Genomic DNA, 19,936 nt, shown 5'->3' with positions numbered 1-19,936 from the left:
ACACGTAAAACAATAAAACTAATATCTTATTGTATTACTTTACCAAAAGCATTAAACATTTATTAAAAGTATAAAAAGTTAGTTTAATTAAATTTTTTTTTAAGATGTACATGTTTATAAGCTATTAATAACTTTATTATGTTTTTTTCAAATATAGTCTTAGTTAAGAATCTGTATATAAAAAACTGTTATTAACAAAAAATGCAATACAAATGTATGTAAAACAATAATTGTTAATTAATATAAAGTTTAATATTTATTAAAATAAATAAAAAATAGTTTAATTTTTTTTCTAAAATAAAGCTCAATGGCGCTTCCGCGTGGTACATATATGTGTGGTGAGGCATTAAGTCGTCTGTAAACAAATAAAGACGGAAATAAAATATTTCAGGTAAGCTAACATATTGTTTTGTAGAAAATATTTATTTTCAAGAAAACTAATAAAAAAAAACACTTTTATATGTCTACTTTAAGCTTATGTAAATTTCTTATTTTTAATTTTTAAGTTTTTAGATGCAAATTTGATCTCTAAAAGATAAAAAAACGCGCTGATTCTGGAAATTTTATTAATAACAAATCATCATTATGACGTCACGAATGTCCCACCCCGGTGGAAAGTTGGGTGGAATGCAATTGCAAGAATTCGACCAGGTAAAAATCAAACAGCATTGGCACATTGTTATTTATTATATTACCAATACATTGTCCATTCCATTCTCATTGTTTTAGTGTTGATTGTTATTCATTTTTTTTGTATTGTTAACTTTTTAATGGTCTTGTTTAAAATACAATTGTATACATATATATATATATATATATATAAATAGTTAGATTTGTTATCCTTATTGTTTTTAGCAGTTTAAAACTTATTAATTAACTGCTGTACAAATAAATTAATTGCAGTCTTTAAGAATAAAAAATTTTTTAGATTACCATTTTTCTGTATTTTTAGATTGATTTTTTTTATATTACCACTTTTTTTGGTAAAAATATAAATATATATATTTTATTATGATAATTATTTAATTTTAAATTTAGAGCACTTTAAAAAAAAGAGCACAAACGAGACAAGATATTCTTAAAGTTGCCATCCAAATTCCAAAATCTGCTCCCCAACTTTATGAAATTAATCAAGTAAATATTAGTTCTAACATATTTTACAAATATTTTTACTTGTTTAACGTCAAATTGCCAGCTTCACCTCCTTATCAAACCTAGTAAATTTTATTACACTTATAGCAGCGTGGTATGGTGGTTAGAACACTTGCTACTCCACCATGAGGTCATGGGTTCAATCCCCAATGCTCTCATGCTGTAGTGTCTTGAGTAAGGCGCTATAAACAGTATAAATTTCTGCTGAACCAGCACTTAATCAGCAGCAGATTTCCTATAATATCCCAAACTGCCACAAGCAACTCAAGACTGGGTTGGAGTAACTGATGTTACTCCATGTTTAGGTTGTGCATTCGACCTTCCTACTTTAAGAAAAAAAAATATATATATACAAAAAAAAATCAAACTTCGAATCAACTTTGTCTGTTTGGAATTTTAGTGAATAATGTTACTCTATAATTAACTTGCAAATTAGAGCTATAGAATATAAGTAGTGAGAATCAAGAATAAGACTTTGTGCAAAAATCTAACGGCTCTAACTACAGCACCATTTGTTTATTTTTATTTAAAAATTTTTTTATGTTTTATTATACTAAACAATTGGTTGAATTTTAGAAAGCCACGTTGAAAGAAAATATCAAGGATTTTTGTATAAGGTAATAAAACTTTTTATTAAAACTTGCTTTTTTTTAATTTTGAAATTACTTGTCATAATTTGGAAAGTTAAAATTGTAAAAAAAGTTTTTTTTAATCTCATTTTTAAAAGGGATCTAAGAATATAAAAAAATATATACCACAACTTTACGGTTCAAACACATCTTTTAAAAAACACCTATCAGCAGTCTATAATTTTATTTTTTATAATGATAGTTTAGATAGTATTCATCACTTAATGAAATTTAAAGTTATTTCTTTTTATGAAATAGGCCTATATAATTATAACCAAAAGTTTAAATCTATAATTTTATTTTGAAAGGTGGAATATTGCCAATCCAGATGATTTTGCTTTACAACATTCCGACACTCTTCAGTTCATAACTGAAAAGGTAAAAAAAAGTTTTATCTTGTTGTAGAAAAAGACCTAATTTAGAGCTTTATGATAGAAATTACTTTACTTAAAAACTTCCCATAAATAAAAAGATTAGGTTTGCCAAAACTTTATATTTCGTATAAACCTTTATCAAATTTTGAGCTGTTATATTTTTATAGACCCGAAATGATGTCAAAAATGGGGCTTTATTAACACTCTCAGTTGCACCGGTAATTTTACAAAATATTTCATTTAACTTTCTATTTTTAATTAAAGTTGTTAGTTTTTTTGATTTAACAAGAAACTAAAGTTATTTTATTTATTACCCCCTTTTGCAGTAGGTTAATTTATCTAAATTGTCATAAAATTAAATTTGTTACGTAATAGGATACTAAAAATCATTTATAGAAATATAATCATTTTTTTGTTTATTTTTTAATCTTTTGTATATATCTTTATCCTCGATGTGGAAAGGTCGAATGCGCGACCTAAACATACAGTAACATCAGTTACTTTGGCCCAGTCTCGAGTTGCCTTTACCAGATTAGGATATTAAATAGATTATAATTTCCCGATAATTATTTTGCTGATTAAGTGCTGGCTCAGCAGGAGTTTATACCTTTTATAGCGCCTTACTCAAGAAAGCTATGGCATCGGAGCAGTGGAGATTGAACCCATTATCTCATGGCGAGTACAAAGTGTTCTTACCCATACACCATGCTGCTGGCTCGATTTATTTATTTATCCCTAATGTCAGAAGGTCAACTTTACGAGCTAAACATAGAGTAACCTTAGTTACCTTGACCTAGTCTCGAGTTGCCTTTTTGTATCATCTTAACATCAAATTTGTTTTAAAGATGAAAATGGTTGAGAAGTTGTTACGTCAACTCACCAAACCAGAAACACCAGAAGAAAAAATGTCAGCAATGAAGCAATTATCTCAACATTCGATTGATCCAACTTTTTCTAAAGTTTTTATTGATAAAAAAGGATTAGAATGGTTGATAAGTGCAGTAGAAAAGGGAAACTTTCAGGTAAACTTGTTTTTTCTATGTTTTTTTTTCTATGTTTTCTATGTATTTTTGCCTTTAATAATTTTTTTTATAGGTGTTATATTATTTGAAAAGGTGGGCTGTTGGCACATCTTTTAACAAGAATTTTAATATTTTAAACTGAAAATTATAACCTGTATGCTATAATACTTTTAAAATTAAGCAAGTGGGCAATATTAATATTCCTTTAAAATAAAAATTTGCAGTTTGTGGTGTGTAGGCAAATAGGTATGAGTTAGTGTTTGTTGAGACTAGATTATGCTCAAATAACCTCAAGTATTACTTAATGTATATGCATTTTAACTTAAAACAATAAAACCAAATTTTATAAAATAACAGCGAATTTTATTTTACATACTTGTAGAAAATTGTGAACAAAATTATTTTTTAAATAAAATTTAATTTTGGTTAAAATCTTTAGGGTGAAAATTTGGCTTATGCATTAACAGCAATTCTTGAACTCATGGATCATGGGTTAGTTGGTTGGGAGATTTTATTCTCACCCAGTTTTCTCAAAAGGGTATGTTTTTTGTTAGTAAAATAAAAAAAATTAAATTTTGTTTATTACTTTTTTGAGCTGCTATGCTATGCTGCATTTAATTAAATAGTTGTAAGCTATCTGCCTGTATTAACTTCTTTTCACTAAATAGGCATTCCACGAAATCAAAATTTCAAAAACGTCGTTTTATTAAAATTTGGGTCAATTTTTTTTTAAATTAAAGGTTATTTTACAGTGAAGAAATAATAGTTTAAAGAGTAATAAAAATGTCCTGGTGTCGGTAACATTTGCATTTTTTAGAACATGGTTTCTACTTAAATGGCTATTCGGTAAAATGGTTACCATTGGCAATTTTCCAAATATGATAGACTTTGTAAAAATCATTTTAGAATACTTTTATTTATTTATTTTTTTAAGACATAAATAACCAGTTTAAACATATTTAGTTGGCAAGTTTGGTGAATAAAACAAGTGATAGTGATGTCACAATACTGGAACGATCACTAGGAATACTAGAGTGTGTTGTCAGCAACAGGTAACAAAAAACTTAAAAAAAATTAAAAAATTTTTTTTTTTTACATTTATAGTTTAAATTTCTAATTAAAATTGCTTACTATTTGTTTTTAGTCAACAGCAATATCATGAAATTGCTGATTCTATTGTTGTAGGAAATCTGATCTCACATTTGCAAAGGTTTGCTTTTTTTTTGTTAAAAATTTTTCCGATTTTTTGTCATATATTATTTTTTACACATTGTATTGGATAGATTTCAACATAAGGTTACAGGTTCAATCCCCACTGCATACATGTTGGAGTGCCCTCACGTTTAAAAATAAACTCTCACCAATTTAAACATTTAATAAAATTTTAAATATTAGGGCAATATGATTAATAATATCTAGAACTCACAAAGTCAATTGGTAACTGGGTCTAAGTAGGAATTACTACTTTATGTTTAGACTGTGAAGTCGATCTTTTCTATGTTGAAATTAAATAATAGAAAGAAAATTATCAACATAGTACACATTTTTGTATTTATATTATGAACCATGATTTTAAAAAAATTGAAATATATTTATTAGGTCAAATTCTGAAATTCAACAAAACACGATTGCACTTATTAATGCTCTGTTCATGAAATCACCTCATGTTGAGAAAGGAAAAGTGGCTGGCAGAAGGGTAAGATTTAAACTGTGAATTTTCCCTTTAAAATAGATAATAATGGAAAATAAATGATTTTTTTTTATATATTTCTTATCCTCGATGTGAAAAGTCAAATGCGCGACCTAAACATAAAAGTAATATCAGTTACTTTGATCCAGTCTCGAGTTGCCTGTGGCAGTTTGGGATATTATAGATTATAATTGCCCGGTAATTATACTGCTGATTAAGTACTGGCTCAGCAGGAGTTCATACCATTTATAGCGCATTACTTAAGGGCACTACAGCATGAGAACAGTGGGGATTAAACCCACGACCTTATAGTGGTGAAGAAAGTGTTTTTACCATTGCACCATGCTGCATTTTGTACAAATAATTTAAATTTAATTTTTTATAATAAGTGGAATTTGGATTTTAAATAATTCTAAAATATATTTTTTATTTTAGAAAATATCAGACACTATGGCCCAAAAGCAATTTCGAACAGTAATTCTAAATGTAAGCATTTACTAGATTTTAAATATATTCAATTTATACAGAAATAAATAATTTAACGATGATTTTTTTTACCCTGAAAATTAAAACAAAAATTAATTATGACATCACAAAGCATGTGATCCGATCTCCAAAAGCGATTGGTTCAGAGATGGCTCACCAACTCCATGTCCTCCAAGTGTTGACCTTTAATCTCCTCGAAGAAAGAATGATGAAAAAATTGGACCCTCATTCTCAGGTAACAAAAAGTTTTTATTTTTTTAAATACTGTTTAACTGACAAACTTTTTTACTTTAATGTAATTAACAATTTACTTTTTTTTTAATTCTTGCCATTTCCTTATGTTCATAACACTTTTGCCAATTCTTTTTTTTTAATGTGCTGCCCTTGCTTGTTCTTTCAGATAATTTGTACTTGACAGTTTTCAAAAACTTTGTACATTACGGTCGTTGCCAATTTTCTTTAAAACTCTCCAATTTTTTAAAACTCTTCAATTTTTTAAACAAATTTATTTTTTTGATTATAAAATTAGGATGATAGAGAAAAGTTGTTAGAACTCCGGAATATTGCTTTCGAATCCACCACTCAATCGCCACCAAATTCGAAAAAGCCAACTCAAAATCCTGCTTTTAACTCGAGGGATTTTAAAAAACTAGGATTTGTGGTGATTATAACTTTTATATTTTTAGGATTTTTAATTTTTTTTTTAATTAATATATATTGGATTTAAATGGTTACATATTATATTTAAGGTTTAGTGTTTGTTTAAAATACTTTATTTATTGTTTAGAACTATTTTTTTATTTTAATATTTTTTTAGATGTTTAATTTATTTAATAATATAATTCAAGTTTATAGTTGGTGAAAAAATATTTTTAAATAAATTTTATATTTTAACTTGATTTATTTTTTCAGAATTTTAACAACCCAGTCCTAGATTTTGATGCCACCCCGCCAGGAATTTTATCCTTGGATTTAATGGTTTATTTTGCCAGAAACCAACAAGATAATTACATCAGGGTATTTTAAACACATTTTTTACATGTATATAGTTTTAAAAAAAAAAATATTTTTAATCTTTTTTTGTATATTAGTTTTTGATTTTGTAATTTTTTTGTGTGTAAATTTTTTTTCGTTGTAAAAGGGACAACTTTACAGTGTTAACTTAGAATAACATCTGTTAGCGCGACCCGGTCTCGATTTGCCTTTGACAGTTTGGAATATTAAAGATTATAATTGCAGGATAACTAAGCTGCTGATTAAGTGTTGGCTCAGCAGAAGTTTATACAGTTTATAGCGCCTTACTCAAGTGTGCTACAGCATGAGAGCAGTGGGGATCAAACGCAGGACCTATAACTATTTAAAACCATTAGTACCCCTAGTAAAATATAATTTTTTTAATATTATATTACAATTTCTAATCATTAAAACTCAACTCTTTTTATTTTAAGCTGGTTCTTGAAAATAGTTCGAGAGATGATAAGCATGAATGTCCATTCGGTCGAGGTTCTATTTCTCTGACAAAAATGATTTGTGAAATATTAAAAATTGGCGAACAACGTCAGTCCTAAAAAAAAAATTTTAAATATTTTTTGTGACAACAGTTACAGTCTGATAGTTTCTATATTTTTATGAGAAATTCAAAAAATTTTTAAAATTTTTTGGTAAAATTTTTTTTTTTTTGTAAAAATTTTTTTTGAATTTTTTTTAGCAACTGAAACTGGACAGGATTTCTACCCAATGTTTTTTACCCATGATCATGCATTAGAAGAGTTTTACTGTATTGCTATTCAACTCTTTAACAAAACCTGGAAGGAAATGAGTGCAACTAAAATGGATTTTGACAAGGTTTTTAGATAATTTTTGTGTTTTAAAATATTATATTACGTTTATAAAATTTTGAGTATATAAATTTGATAAGGGCATTAGCAATTTTGAATGAGAAGATTCCAACCTTTTTAATTAGGCTTTATTTGTATTTTATTTATCCTTAATGTAAAAAGGTGACTTCATGGCCAAAACTTTGAGTAACATTAGTTACCCCGACCCAGTTCCAAGTCGACTTAAGCAGTTTAAAATATTATAAATTATAATTGCCCGATAATTAATCGTGTGATCAGTCTTTTGACTCGGCAGAAGTTTTTACCATTTATTGTACCTTTCTTAAGGGCAGTACCGAATGAAAGCAGTGGGAATTAAACTATTTTTTAAAGCATAAATAGTAGTTATAATTGATTTTTATTGATTTAAAAGATGGTTTATTATAAACACCTAATTGCATAAAAAAAATAAATTTTGCCATTTTTATTTTTAAGTATTACAAGTTTTTAAAAAAAAATTTTCTGATAAAGTTTAACATTTTTTTTTCCAACTTGTTGTTTCTTTTAGGTTATGAGTGTAGTGCGAGAACAAATTGTTCTTGCTTTAAATACAAAACCCGCTTCATTAGATTCATTTAAGCAAAAATTAGCCACATTATCTTACACCGAGATATTAAAGAAGAGACAACAGGAGCATGCTGACAAAGAACAGTTCGACTCTTTGGCTAAACCTGTTGTGTAAGTTTGTAACAAATATTTAAAAAGAGATTTAAATCTTTTTTTAGTCCTCCAAAAAGGCCGTTAAAGTAACAAAAACAATATATTTATATATCGGGATTAAATTTTTTTTTTTTATTTTGAATTTATTTATTGGTATTGTGGGAAAGTCAACTTCATGACCATAGAGTTACATCCGTTACTTAGTCTTTAGTTGACTTTAGCAGTTTGGGATATTATAGATTATAATTGCCTGAAAATTACACTGCACTGGCTAAGCAGAAGTTCATACCGTCTATAGCACCTTACTTACGGGCGCTACAGCATAAGAGCAATAAGGATCAAACCCAAGACCGCAAACACCACACTGCCACCAATAATAACCTATCATTAGATATATATATTTATATACATTCAGGGTATAAATTAACATTAAAAATCAATTCGCTTAAAATGAAGTCGCATTTTTAGAGCAATGATTGGGCCCAAGTCGTGACCTATGTTTTTTTTATAACACTTGACTTTTTGAATTGCTTATTATAATGTAACATATTGTTAAACAATCGTTAATCATTTTTTACACAAAGAACACGCCATTTTTGAACATGCTTTAAAATAATGTTGTGTATTTTACGCGTTGCCAAAACATGAAAAGTATTGTTAAATACCCTATAATAACCTACATCAACACAAATTGATGTTAGTTAATTTGTTCGAAACCGATAAAAATAATTTTGTTTAAAACACATAAATATACACACGTGTTTTATTATCGCTTAAACCATTTTCGGTTGATTCTCTATTTCTTATATATTTGTAAAAAAACGAACGGCAACCCGATATTTTGTTACCTGACATTGATTATACAGTTAGGGTAAAAGTATGTATGAAGAAATTTTTTTATGTTTTTAGTGAACTACAGGAGGAGATAAGACCAACAATCATTGATTTAATTAAAAAACAGAGACTAAATTTCCTTAAAGAAGGAACAGCCTTCACTAAGATTGGGGGCAAAAGATTAAGGGGTAAAAAACTAATAAAAAAATAAAAATTTGAAGTAAGACTGAAATTTATAATCATATTTAAAGCTAGTGTATTTAATTACTTTACAAAAACTTTAAAGTCATATATTAGCGATATTTTTATACTCAAAAATTAATAAAGTTGGTGTCACTGAACACAAATATGATTTTAACTTTAAATAATTTTACCTACTTTTTAAGTTATACAACTTTAAAAGAAAAAATTAAAATTAATTAAAAAAAAAGAAAGGGGAAGCCCTGTTTGTGATGATGTAGAAAGTACTAGCTTGTATACATTCACTACGCTATTTAGTACTTTCTACGTCACACAAAAAATATGGTAACCTGGTTTTTTATGTTAATCATTTTCCAGTATTTTTGAAAATTAAACTGTAAGTAGCACAGACATTTTTTAAAGGTTTTAAAGCCATTTTGTGATTCATTGTCAACCATACTAACATGCTATATACATCATTTACAAAATTGCAAAACTCTCAAACATAACACTTTAACTTAAATTAAAATAATATCAATTTTTAGATAAGTCACGATGGTATTGTAGACTATCGCCAAACCAGAAGTTTTTACATTATGGAGATATTGATGACTCTGTTAGATCACCTGCAGTGGAGTTTTTGCAAGATAAAGGTGAGTTTTACTTATATTTTTAAAACTTCAACATTAAGTTGGTTTATACGAAAAACCAGGTTTTTAGTGTAGTGGTTAGAACATTGGGCTTTAATACATAGGTAGTAGGTTTAATAACCGGCAGCATGGTGTAGTGGTAAAAACACTTGCTACACCACACATGAGGTCGTGGGTTCAATCCCCGCTGAGCACATGTTGTAATGCTTTTGAGTAAGGCGCTATAAACGGTATGAATTCCTGCTGAGCCAACACTTAATCGGCAGTATAACTATTGGGTAATTATAAATTGTAATATCCCAAACTGCCACAGGCAATGCGAGACTGGGTCGGAGTAACTGATGTTACTCTATGTTTAAGTCGCGCATTCAACTTTTCCACAATAAGGATAAAGGTATATACATAAAAAAATTCCCACTGCTTTATGCTATGGCGTTCGTGATAAGGTTATAGATGATATATACTTATGCTGATTTAAAATAACAATTGTCGGACTAATTATCAGGCAACTATGATCAATATTATCCTAAACTACCAAAGTAAGCCTGAGACATGATTGGGGTAGCTTATGTTACTCTATGTTTAGGCTGTAATGACGACCATTCCACATCAAGAATATATAATAACAAAACAATTTTTTTGCATTTTTTTGTATTTTAATTTATTACAAATTTTTTTAGTTGCTATAGCGGACATTAAAGAAATGGTTGTGGGTAAGTACTGTCCACATATCAAAACAGCGAGAGCTCATAAAAGCACCACTGAGTTGGCATTTTCTATCCTACATGACCCTGATGAAGCTCTTAATTTTGTTGCTCCTGATAAAGATACCGTAAGTTTCAAAATTTTTTTTCATTTTTTAATGTTACCTGATACGGGTCCCCTGAAAATAAGAAAATAAAAAATAAAGGTACAGAAAATAAAGAAAAAAAAATTAAGTTTCTTTTTTATTCTTTCATTTTGCATTTTTTCATTCCTTTAAATTTTGCGTCCTCCTTGTAATAGTTAATTTTAATATAGTTAAAGATTAAATTTTTTTTTGAAAATCTTTTTGGTTTGCAATTTATTATAATAACTCACTATCTATCATGTTTTATAGTGGTGTTTATGGACCGATGGTATAAATGCTCTTTTAGGCAAAAATGTAAGTAATTTAAACAAATTTTAGAATACTGAATAATAAAAATATTACATTTTTGTGTCTTTTTTATTAGGTTCGTTAGTTTGAAATATATGTTCAGTTTTTTATATAAATTTTTGTATTTTAAGAAAATCAAATATTTTTTGTTTAATATTTATTTAAGATGTCTAGTTCTCGAGCAAAAATAGACGAAGATATTTTGCTTTCTATGGAAATGAAAGTCAGATTACTTGATCTTGAAAACATCCCTATACCCGACCACCCCCCTAAAATACCCCCTCTGCCCAGCAATTACAATTTTGCTACCACTGCTGCCTAAACAATTTTTTCAACATAATCCTATAAAACTATTCAGTTAAGATTACGAATTTCTCTAAGATGAAATAATTTTATAAAAATTTGACCCATTTTAAAGTTGATAAATTAAATTTAGGTCGGATTTTTTTAATTTTAGATAAAGATGTCTATAATTTTGTAACATTACTTTTTTATTTAAACTGTCAAGTTAAAGATGATTTGTTTAATTTTTTTTTATATATGTTTATTGCTAAGTAATTAAGCAAAAGGAGTTTAATATAAATGGAAGCTTATAATATACTATAGTCATATAAAACTATAATTACTACAAAGAATAATAAAATAGTGTACAGCTAAAACTAAAAAAGGTATAGATAAAATTTTAGAAACGACTGGAAATTTTGGAATAAAAAATAATTAAAGAAAGTAAGTCAAATATTAGAAAAATTGCCAGAATTAAACAAAAATGTGAATACAAAAATATTTAATTTCTTAACTAAAAGTAAACTAAAGTGATTAGACCATTTAATAAAATAAAGAAATAAAAAAATGTAAATAAATCGCCAACAAATAAAACACTATGAAAATTGTATGTACAGATTTTCAAAAATCTTTTTTTTTGTGAACATGTATAATCGTAATTCTTTGTAAAATAAGGAGTATGACGTAAGAAGCCAAATAAGTCAAGAGTTTTTTAAAATTAAATTATAATGCATAAATGGTGTTATTTTCGAAGGAAAGATCTTTTTGGTATACGACTTCCCATGCTTTTTGTTTTGGTACATATTCTTCCACACAAAATACTGATGAGTTTTCATATCTAAACAAAAACGTGGTTTTTATTTTTTTCTAGTAGAAGTGGTTTTTATTTTTTTTTCTGGTAGAATAAAAATTATTAAAGGGTATTTGCCCTTATATTACAAAAAAAAATTATCATTATTTACAAATTTCAATACCTGCCAAAAACAATGATTTTTCCACTTAGGTTACAAGTACCAATTGTGTCATATTTTTTGTTTAATTTAGGAAAGTCCGACCATTTTCTTTCCAATAAGTTGTACACTTTATTATACCAAAAGTTTTTATCTGTGAATGTATAACATTAAATTACCTGAAATAAATTTTTGATAATTAAAATAATTTACTTTTATTAATGTAAAACATACCGGTTTGTAGTAAAATCACTTGGTTTTCATGCATCACTGCTGCAAAAGTGGGTCGCTCGTGATTCGAATATAGATCCATAAAATCAGGATTTTTCCATAAGCACATCTCCCTATCTAAGTACTCTGCAGTTATATAATATTCCCATTTTTTTGATGTATATGATAAACACAATGGAACCCCTATAGTAACATTTAGGTTAAACATGATTCCATGTAATAAAAATATTAAAACTAAAAAAAATCAACGAATAAATAGTTCATTTTTTTATGCGCTTACCTTGTGAAAATTCAATACAAATATGATTTGTATGCGGCTTATTAAAAGATGCAATGTTCAAATTTGAATAACTTACTGGATCAAAAATCTCACATGATTTTTCTGTGGGTGGATCAGAAGTCCCACATAAACTTCCATAGGTTCCACCCCCAGTAATGTAAATCATATCTAAACAAATCATAGAAAGTTTTACTTTTGCAGTTGAATATTTTAGTCCATGTTTATTAATTTTACTACCAAAGTGGTATTATTATAATATATTTTAAACCTTGGCTTAGAACAGCACTAGCATTTACACGAGGTTTGTTTGTTTTTGAGACAACTTTCCAAACTTTCTCATTTTCTGATAAATCCAACATCAATACGTCGCGGTTATCAGACCCACTTCCAAAACCAAAAATTTTAGTTTTGTATAAAACAAAACATGATCCAGTACAAAATAAATTCTGTTATAAAAGAAAGTTTTTTTAATAAATCAATAACTTTAGTTGTTTTTTTACAAGAAAATTGTTTTAAATCTGTTTTTTTTTAAATCTAGTAACTTACAATTTTTGGTAAAGTTTCCCATACTTTGTTTAATAAATGAAATAGTTTGCATAAACCGTCTTCATTTACCACTACAAAGAGTTTGTCTTCTGTTCGAACTGCAGGTGCATAAGAAAACAAAATATTATGCAAAAACTTACTTTATAATTTGTTTTATGTTACAGGATACATTGATATCATTTAAAAAATAGGCAATAATAAATCTTAGTTGCAAATTAACCTTTTTGTAAAAGGGCTATTTGATCGTTTTCTTCTATTTTTTCAATCAGTGCAACAGTAATTTGTTGATAGATTTCACCAAGAAGAGGTTCATTTATTACAACCTTCTTTAAAAATTTTGTTGATAAATTTTTAAATTCAACAAGATCTTTTAACAAATCAGTAAAATGTTCCTTTCTTTGATCAACGTCAAAATAAACCCAGCTTACTAAAGCATCATAAATCCAAGCAGATTGCACCTCCTAAAATTTAAACCAAGCAATTTAATAAAAACTTATGGGCTATGTTTGTATTTGCATTGGACATACAAAGAAAATTTATTTACCTTACTATCCAACATTTTAATTATTTCAATCACTACATCTTTGGTAAATTCTTTAAATTCATTTAGATCTGTAGTTTTTTCAAAATTTTTTTCCAAAAAAAGCTTTGCTTTTCTTAGTGTGTTTGCATCATGAATTTGGGAATTACCCAAAACTGAAAGACAACTGATGCTGTCCATTTCATTTTTTAAATATTTAATACAAATTTCCTTCAGCTCTAATAAAACAATTAAACAGAACATTAGATCACATGTAGGTAACACACACCAGAAAAAAATCCTCATTTTGCTGTGCTGGTACTTTATGATGAATAGGCCTATCTATTTTTTATGTATTTACCTTCAATTTGTAAATAGTCAGAGGCAGCCAATACATCATAAATGTTTTTGGAATCAATCTTTATCTCGGATTTATAGATAAAATTAAATATTGATTCCATTGTAGCAACACTAATTCCTTTTATATTAGCTAGGCCATCATACTTCTCTTTCATCTTAAAAATATAGTTGGAACACATTTTTTAAAGCTATTTTGATATATTGTGTCAATTTGTAATATTGCTAAAAAGCAATAATTTATACAAAATAAAAAAAATGATTTTAAGCTCGCACAACAACTTTGTTGTCTAGTAATATTAACCACTGAATAAAAGTTTTAAATTAAGGCTAATATTTTTTAAACCTAAATTTTAAATATATAATAAAATTTGGAAATATTTAAAACCTCTGTCATAAACATTCCCTTAAACACTGGTGACATTTTTGCAAGAATTTTCCGGTGCCCTTTGAACTCTTTTCCATCCACAACAATAATGACATCACAAAAGTTTTCTTCCTCATGTCGATCTTCATCAAATGAAGACAGAAGTGAAGTATCATGGTTGCCAAAAAACTTTTTACTTTCCAACTTATTTTCCATATTTATTTTAACAACTTTTTATTGGAAAACTAACTGAAAAGTTTTAATATTTAGAAATCTCAATATAAGTATCCATGTTAAATAGTGAATAAGAATTAAAAATAACATCATCGGATTAATTTAATTTACTACAAGATTGTAAATTTTTCTAGCTAGTGTGTTACTCCATTTTTTTTGTTTTAACCTAACTTTCTTTTACCTTTCAAGTAAATGATTAAATTTTACTATTGCTGTTGGCGTTATCCAATTATATTAAATTAATTTTATTCTTTAATTATCTCATTTCGTTGTTGATTTTATCAATCGTAGCCAAATTTTACCTTTTTTAATAAAGTGGATTAATATTTATATTGTTTAAACTCAAGTAGTACAAGTTATATTTTAGAGAACTGACTATGTAAACGTAAAGATTTTACTAGTTTTGTTTAGATTTTTAGGTAAGGAAATCTAAATATAGCAATTTTGCTTTTCCTGTTTACTTAGTTTGGTAGTGACGTTTAAGAAGATAAAAATATTTCTTTGGGGAAATTCCCAGAAACAGTATATGCTAGGTCGCTGTTAATGCAATGTGTATAAATTCAGAAAACTTAATTAAAAAAGTATGTAAAACTGTGTTTAGAATTTCAATGTTTTTTTTATATATTTGTTTAGTTCAAATCGAGCTGACCTGGAATAGAAATCTTATACTGATCCCTACCAAATATCTATTTATACCAGACGTTAAGTTGTTTTTATTCGTCGATACGTTTGAAAAAATAAGCAAAATTTTTGATAGTTTTATATTATTTTAGTTTATTTATCTTTAAACTATAAAAAAACATCTTTTTATTAATTTTTAATTATCGAGTAAATCAAAAATAAAATGGCAACCTTACAAAAATAAATCAGTTATTTCTGATGACATTTTTAAAATAAAAAACACGTGCAGTACTTTAAATAAAGTAGAACGTTAAATATCATAAAGCAGTAAGATTAAGGTATTGGAAAAAATATTTAAAAAAAAAAACAATATGAGCAAGCTAACTGGAACAAAGGGACAAAAACCATATCATCTAAACAAACAAGGTATATATGTACAATATTATTTAACAAAAAATTATTTTGGGTATAATTCTTGTTATGTTTGTATAGAACAAATAAAAATAAACTTAGTTTTTTTTGTTTATAATTCTGTTAGGGTTAAGTGTATAGTAGGCGGATTTAATTTTTTAATATGATTATCCTTTTTGCTATTAGACAAATTAAGTCTTAAAGTTGCAGAAAAATATTATATATAAGAGTATGGGTTATAAACTAGTCTGAAAAGTTTTCATAAATTTTGTTTGTGCTAATGTAAAAAATGATGTAACCGCAGTGCATTGTACAAAAAAATAAATTAATTCAAGCATGCAAGATTTATGTTTGTGTATTTATTTTAATTTTGTGAAAAAAATTTTGTTTAGAAAAAAGTAGAAATAGGAAAACTTGAAATTGTTAAAAAAATCCTGTGAATATAGAATAAACGCGTTTTTTCTATTTTTGTATAACTATTAAATAAAGTATATATGGCTTAAAAATTGCTACTGCTAGATGTTAGTATTGTCGTGGCGAGTTGTTGAAAACCAGGGGTGTAAAACCAAAAAAAAAAACTTAGCCTTTTGTAATAATTGGGAATATATTGTTGTCAGTTAACAAATTATTTAAAGCAAAGGTTAAAATAATTTTACGTTTTACTAAAACAATTTACAAGCAATTATTTAACATTTAAACTATCTTCTAACATTACTAAACAATACATCAAAAAACTGCTTAACACAATTTGTAAATTAAAAACTAGAAATCAAAAATTTATTTGACAAATTTGTGTTTCTATTTAAAAATTAATGTTTAAACATTACAAGAATCATTGGTATTTACAAAAAGACAAATCGAAACATTAAAAGTACATGGTAAGCATTACGCACTTAAAAATTATTTAAAGCAAATATTTTAGTGACTTTGTTATTTAATTTTACTTTATTAACAAGTTTCCAAGCCTTTTGTTTTGGTAAAAATTCTTCCACATAAAATGAATCCTGAACACTAATAACAGTAAAACTTTTTTTAAAATCTATTTTTGTTAAAGTGCATTAGTTTTTAAAACTATTATAATACTATATTTTTACCTTCCACAAACAAAGAGTTTTTCATTTGTGTTACAAGCATCAAACGCACTGTAGTTATTGTTTAAATCCGGATATTTAATCCAACATCCTAGGAAGTAGTGAAACATTCTGTTATGCCATTCCATTTTACCTAAACAAAAAAGGATTTCATTGAACTAATAATTTTTTAAGTTTTAAATCATGAACAAATTATTAGAAAAGATAGCATTTTTGAATTACCAAAATAGGTTGTGTGTTGCAACAAAACAATTTGCCGCTCCAAAATTACTGCAACTGGATTTTCATATACGCTAATATGTTTCATATGTTGAAGTGTTCTCCAATAGCACTTTTCTCTATCCAAAAAATCCAGGCTAGAAGATGACAAGCATAATGGATAATCTGTAAAAGTTAAAACAAATAAACTTACGACAATAATAAAACACTTTAAAGCTTATTATTAAATTTTGGTATATTTAAGCCAAATGCACATTATTAAAGTTAAACATTAAAGTGTTATTGTTCCTGTAAATTACCTTCTAAATAATTAATACAAGCATGGTTACTATGTAAGTTTGGTAAAGACACATAGTTTATACTAGAGTAACTAACTGGTTCAAAAATTTCACAAGAAGATCCATATTGTTCACCTCCAGTTAAGTAAATCATACCTGAAATATTTACATAATTTATTTAAAACAGCATTAAAAAAATGTTGTATTATCTAAATCTTATTAACCTAAACATAAGATTGCTTTAGAATTTTTTCTGGGTTTAAGGGTTTTTGATATGACATTCCAAACTTTTTTTTCTTCTAATAAATCCAACATTAAGACGTCACGGTAGTCTTTCCCACATCCGAAACCAAATATTTTAGTTTTGTATAAAACAAAACAAGAGTCAGTAAAATCATTAACCTGTTAAAAAAAATATTAAAAAGAAGTCATCAATTTTTTTTAACAAAAATGGATTAAAAATTTTTAGTTAGTCCCACTTTTTGATATTTTTAAAATTTATAATTTTAATACTTGTAATGTATTTATAAATAGTGCATTTACGGTATTAGGTAACTGCTCCCATGCTTTATCTGATAAATGAAAAAGTTTGCTTGAGTTGTCATCACAAACAACCAAAAAAAGCTTGTCATCAGTCTTGGCTTCAGCTAAACAAGTTGTAAATTTATAGAACATTTACCAAAAATAAGCAACTGTTTAAATTTTATTTTTGGGTAACCATAATATTTTAAAAGATATATAAACCTAGCTACCCTTACAAAGATTACCTATTTCTTTTTCGTTTATTTTTTCAATAAGTGTTTCAGTAATTTGTTGTTTAATTTCACATAGAAGGGGTTCATTTAGAACAACTTCTTTTAAAAATTGAATCGGTAACTTATTTAAATCAACAAGATCTTTTAACAAATTAATGAAATACCCCTTTCTCTGATTAATATCAAACCTAGCCCAGTTTGATAAAGCTTCATAAATCCAAGTAGTATTTACAACCTTAAATTTAAAAGAATAAAAAGGAATATATAATTACAAAATAACTCTATAAAGTGAATATAATAAATAAACCTAATTTGCTTGAAATAATTAATAAACATTATAGTTTTTTTAACCATAAAAATTGGAATTTTTTTTTATTATCTTATTTATGTTATAACTAAATATTACTTACCTTATAACGACTACTATTAGCTTTGATCATTTTAATTATTTCAATTACTGCATTTTTGTTAAATTCTTTGAATTCTTTTTGACCTGTGGTTTTTCTGAAATTTTCCGACATAAAAGTACTTGCCCTTGCTATTGTGTTGTCATCGTGAATTTGGGTATTACCCAAAACTGAAAGACAACTGTTGCAGTCCATCTTACTATTTAAGTAGTTGGTGCAAATCTTTTTTAACCCTAAAATTATATTTTTAATAAAAACTTTTTGTTTTTGTTGTACTATTGTTATAAACTTGATCTTATTGTTATAAACTTGGTTACCTTCTATTTGTAAGTAATCAGAGGCAGCAAATAGATCAAGAGAATTTGTAGAATTGATTTCTATCTCAAATTTGTAGATGAAATGAAATATTGATTCCATTGTAGGTGCATTAATTCCTTTTATATTTACAAGACCATCATACTTTTCTTTCATCTATAAAAAACATGTGTAAAAACATTCATTAACTATATTTTAAACAAATGGATTTATCTAAACATAAAAAGTATTAACCTCTGTCTTAAACATATTCTTAAAGACTGGTGACATTTTTGCAAGAATTTTTCGATGCCCTTTAAACTCTTTTTCATCCACAACAATTATGACATCACAGAAGTTTTCTTCCTCATGTCGATCTTCATCAAATAAAGACAAAATTGAAGTTTCATGATTTCCAAAAAACTTTTTATTATCTGCCTTATTTTCCATCTTTATTTCAGTAAACTAAAATATAACACCTATAACTCGCAAAAATAAGTTTCTCCTACTTTTCAAAAAAAGTTTTAAATCTTCGTCTACTTTAGACAAAATGCTATATTTGGGGCGTTAAACATAGTGTTAGCAATACCTTGTATGAATATCACTAGCTTTTACTTGATTTTTTTAATAAACATTTAATGTTATATTTATAAGTATTTTTTGTTTGTTTTAAAGTTTAAATATAATAAAACTTTTAAGCTGCAAAAACTTTAACCGGCAGCAGGGTGTAGTGGTAAGAACACTTGCTACACCACCATGAGGTCGTGGGTTTAAACCCCACTGCTCTCATGCCGTAGCGCCCTTGAGTAAGGCACTATAAACGGTATGAACTCCTGCTGAGCCAGCACTTAATCAGCGGCATAATTACTGGGCAATTATAATCTATAATATTCCAAACTGCTACAGGCAACTCGAGACTGGGTCGGAGTAACAGTTGTTACTGTATGTTTAAGTACGCATTCGACTTTCCCACATCGAGGATAAAGATATATACCAAAAAAAAAAAAAAAAAACTTAATATATTTTTAAATACCTAGCAAAAATTTATCACTGTACCTTGAAGTGTGGTTTATCTTTTAATTTAATTAATTTTGATTTTTAACTGGTTAAATTTAACACAACCTTGTTTTAAATAATTTAAAGTTCAAACTATAACTTTTTTAAACCTTTTTGTACAGTAAAAATTGAATCGTTTAAATTGTAAAGGTATACTTGCTTTGTTAAAGTAGTTACGGGCATATAAATATAACTTCTTTGTTCTCTTGTTTTTTTTCATATTGTGTATAGTGACTAAGTTTAAAGTAAAATATTTATTCAGTGGGAATACCTTTTATTGCAATTGTTTTTTTTTTGGTTTTACATTAGGCTTATTATATGTTTGTTAAATTTTTAGTGAAAGAG

The 19,936-nt window shown here is 26.8% G+C and overlaps 3 protein-coding genes across 4 annotated transcripts; 1 reads left to right on the top strand and 2 right to left on the bottom strand.

The window, feature by feature from the left end:
- Positions 1-340: 340 nt before the first annotated feature.
- On the top strand, positions 341-11,355 carry LOC145753622 (engulfment and cell motility protein 1-like). Its single transcript, XM_082570023.1, has 23 exons — positions 341-391; positions 507-651; positions 1,039-1,134; positions 1,729-1,769; positions 2,090-2,159; positions 2,323-2,373; positions 3,001-3,177; positions 3,617-3,715; positions 4,141-4,229; positions 4,322-4,387; positions 4,777-4,873; positions 5,303-5,353; positions 5,466-5,588; positions 5,883-6,014; positions 6,266-6,370; positions 6,802-6,910; positions 7,062-7,198; positions 7,739-7,908; positions 8,800-8,912; positions 9,450-9,557; positions 10,235-10,386; positions 10,654-10,698; positions 10,859-11,355. Exons 2-23 carry the CDS (start codon positions 586-588, stop codon positions 11,012-11,014), a joined length of 2,253 nt encoding a protein of 750 aa, XP_082426149.1. The 5' UTR covers positions 341-391; positions 507-585; the 3' UTR covers positions 11,015-11,355.
- Positions 11,271-14,480, bottom strand: LOC145753623 (kelch-like protein 24). 2 transcript variants are annotated; one of them, XM_082570026.1, is made up of 10 exons: positions 14,247-14,480; positions 13,863-14,016; positions 13,526-13,740; positions 13,202-13,442; positions 12,982-13,079; positions 12,704-12,881; positions 12,436-12,603; positions 12,159-12,281; positions 11,949-12,078; positions 11,271-11,812 (listed from the first exon to the last, which is right to left on the bottom strand). In XM_082570026.1, the coding sequence occupies exons 1-10, from the start codon at positions 14,439-14,441 to the stop codon at positions 11,698-11,700; spliced, it is 1,617 nt and encodes a 538-aa protein (XP_082426152.1). In that variant the 5' UTR covers positions 14,442-14,480; the 3' UTR covers positions 11,271-11,697. The 2 variants fall into 2 exon arrangements, with proteins under 2 accessions (XP_082426152.1, XP_082426150.1); XM_082570024.1 differs by having other exon boundaries at positions 11,273-11,812; positions 12,159-12,338.
- A 1,886-nt stretch (positions 14,481-16,366) lies between these two features.
- Positions 16,367-19,051, bottom strand: LOC145753188 (kelch-like protein 7). Its single transcript, XM_082569588.1, has 10 exons — positions 18,791-19,051; positions 18,559-18,712; positions 18,245-18,474; positions 17,847-18,069; positions 17,623-17,726; positions 17,304-17,481; positions 17,101-17,235; positions 16,805-16,966; positions 16,586-16,715; positions 16,367-16,502 (listed from the first exon to the last, which is right to left on the bottom strand). The coding sequence occupies exons 1-10, from the start codon at positions 18,983-18,985 to the stop codon at positions 16,385-16,387; spliced, it is 1,629 nt and encodes a 542-aa protein (XP_082425714.1). The 5' UTR covers positions 18,986-19,051; the 3' UTR covers positions 16,367-16,384.
- Positions 19,052-19,936: the final 885 nt, after the last annotated feature.

Source organism: Corella eumyota, chromosome 5 (assembly GCF_963082875.1).
Source record: "Corella eumyota chromosome 5, kaCorEumy4.1, whole genome shotgun sequence".
NCBI classification, from domain to species: domain Eukaryota; kingdom Metazoa; phylum Chordata; class Ascidiacea; order Phlebobranchia; family Corellidae; genus Corella; species Corella eumyota.
This window is presented reverse-complemented; position numbering and strand designations above follow the sequence as displayed.

Bases quoted from the DNA above. Each gene is read 5' to 3' on its own strand.
- LOC145753622 (XM_082570023.1), top strand. From the start codon at position 586: ATGACGTCACGAATGTCCCACCCCGGTGGAAAGTTGGGTGGAATGCAA. The intron at 2,160-2,322 runs GTAAAAAAAAGT...ATATTTTTATAG, and splicing joins TTCAGTTCATAACTGAAAAG to ACCCGAAATGATGTCAAAAA. The intron at 6,911-7,061 runs GTCAGTCCTAAA...AATTTTTTTTAG, and splicing joins ATTAAAAATTGGCGAACAAC to CAACTGAAACTGGACAGGAT.
- LOC145753623 (XM_082570024.1), bottom strand. From the start codon at position 14,441: ATGGAAAATAAGTTGGAAAGTAAAAAGTTTTTTGGCAACCATGATACT. The intron at 13,443-13,525 runs GTAAATAAATTT...TTTAAATTTTAG, and splicing joins TTAAAATGTTGGATAGTAAG to GAGGTGCAATCTGCTTGGAT. The intron at 12,339-12,435 runs GTAAGCGCATAA...ATGTTACTATAG, and splicing joins TTGTATTGAATTTTCACAAG to GGGTTCCATTGTGTTTATCA.
- LOC145753188 (XM_082569588.1), bottom strand. From the start codon at position 18,985: ATGGAAAATAAGGCAGATAATAAAAAGTTTTTTGGAAATCATGAAACT. The intron at 17,727-17,846 runs GTAATCTTTGTA...CAACTTGTTTAG, and splicing joins AATAAACGAAAAAGAAATAG to CTGAAGCCAAGACTGATGAC. The intron at 16,716-16,804 runs GTAATTCAAAAA...TTTTTTGTTTAG, and splicing joins GCAACACACAACCTATTTTG to GTAAAATGGAATGGCATAAC.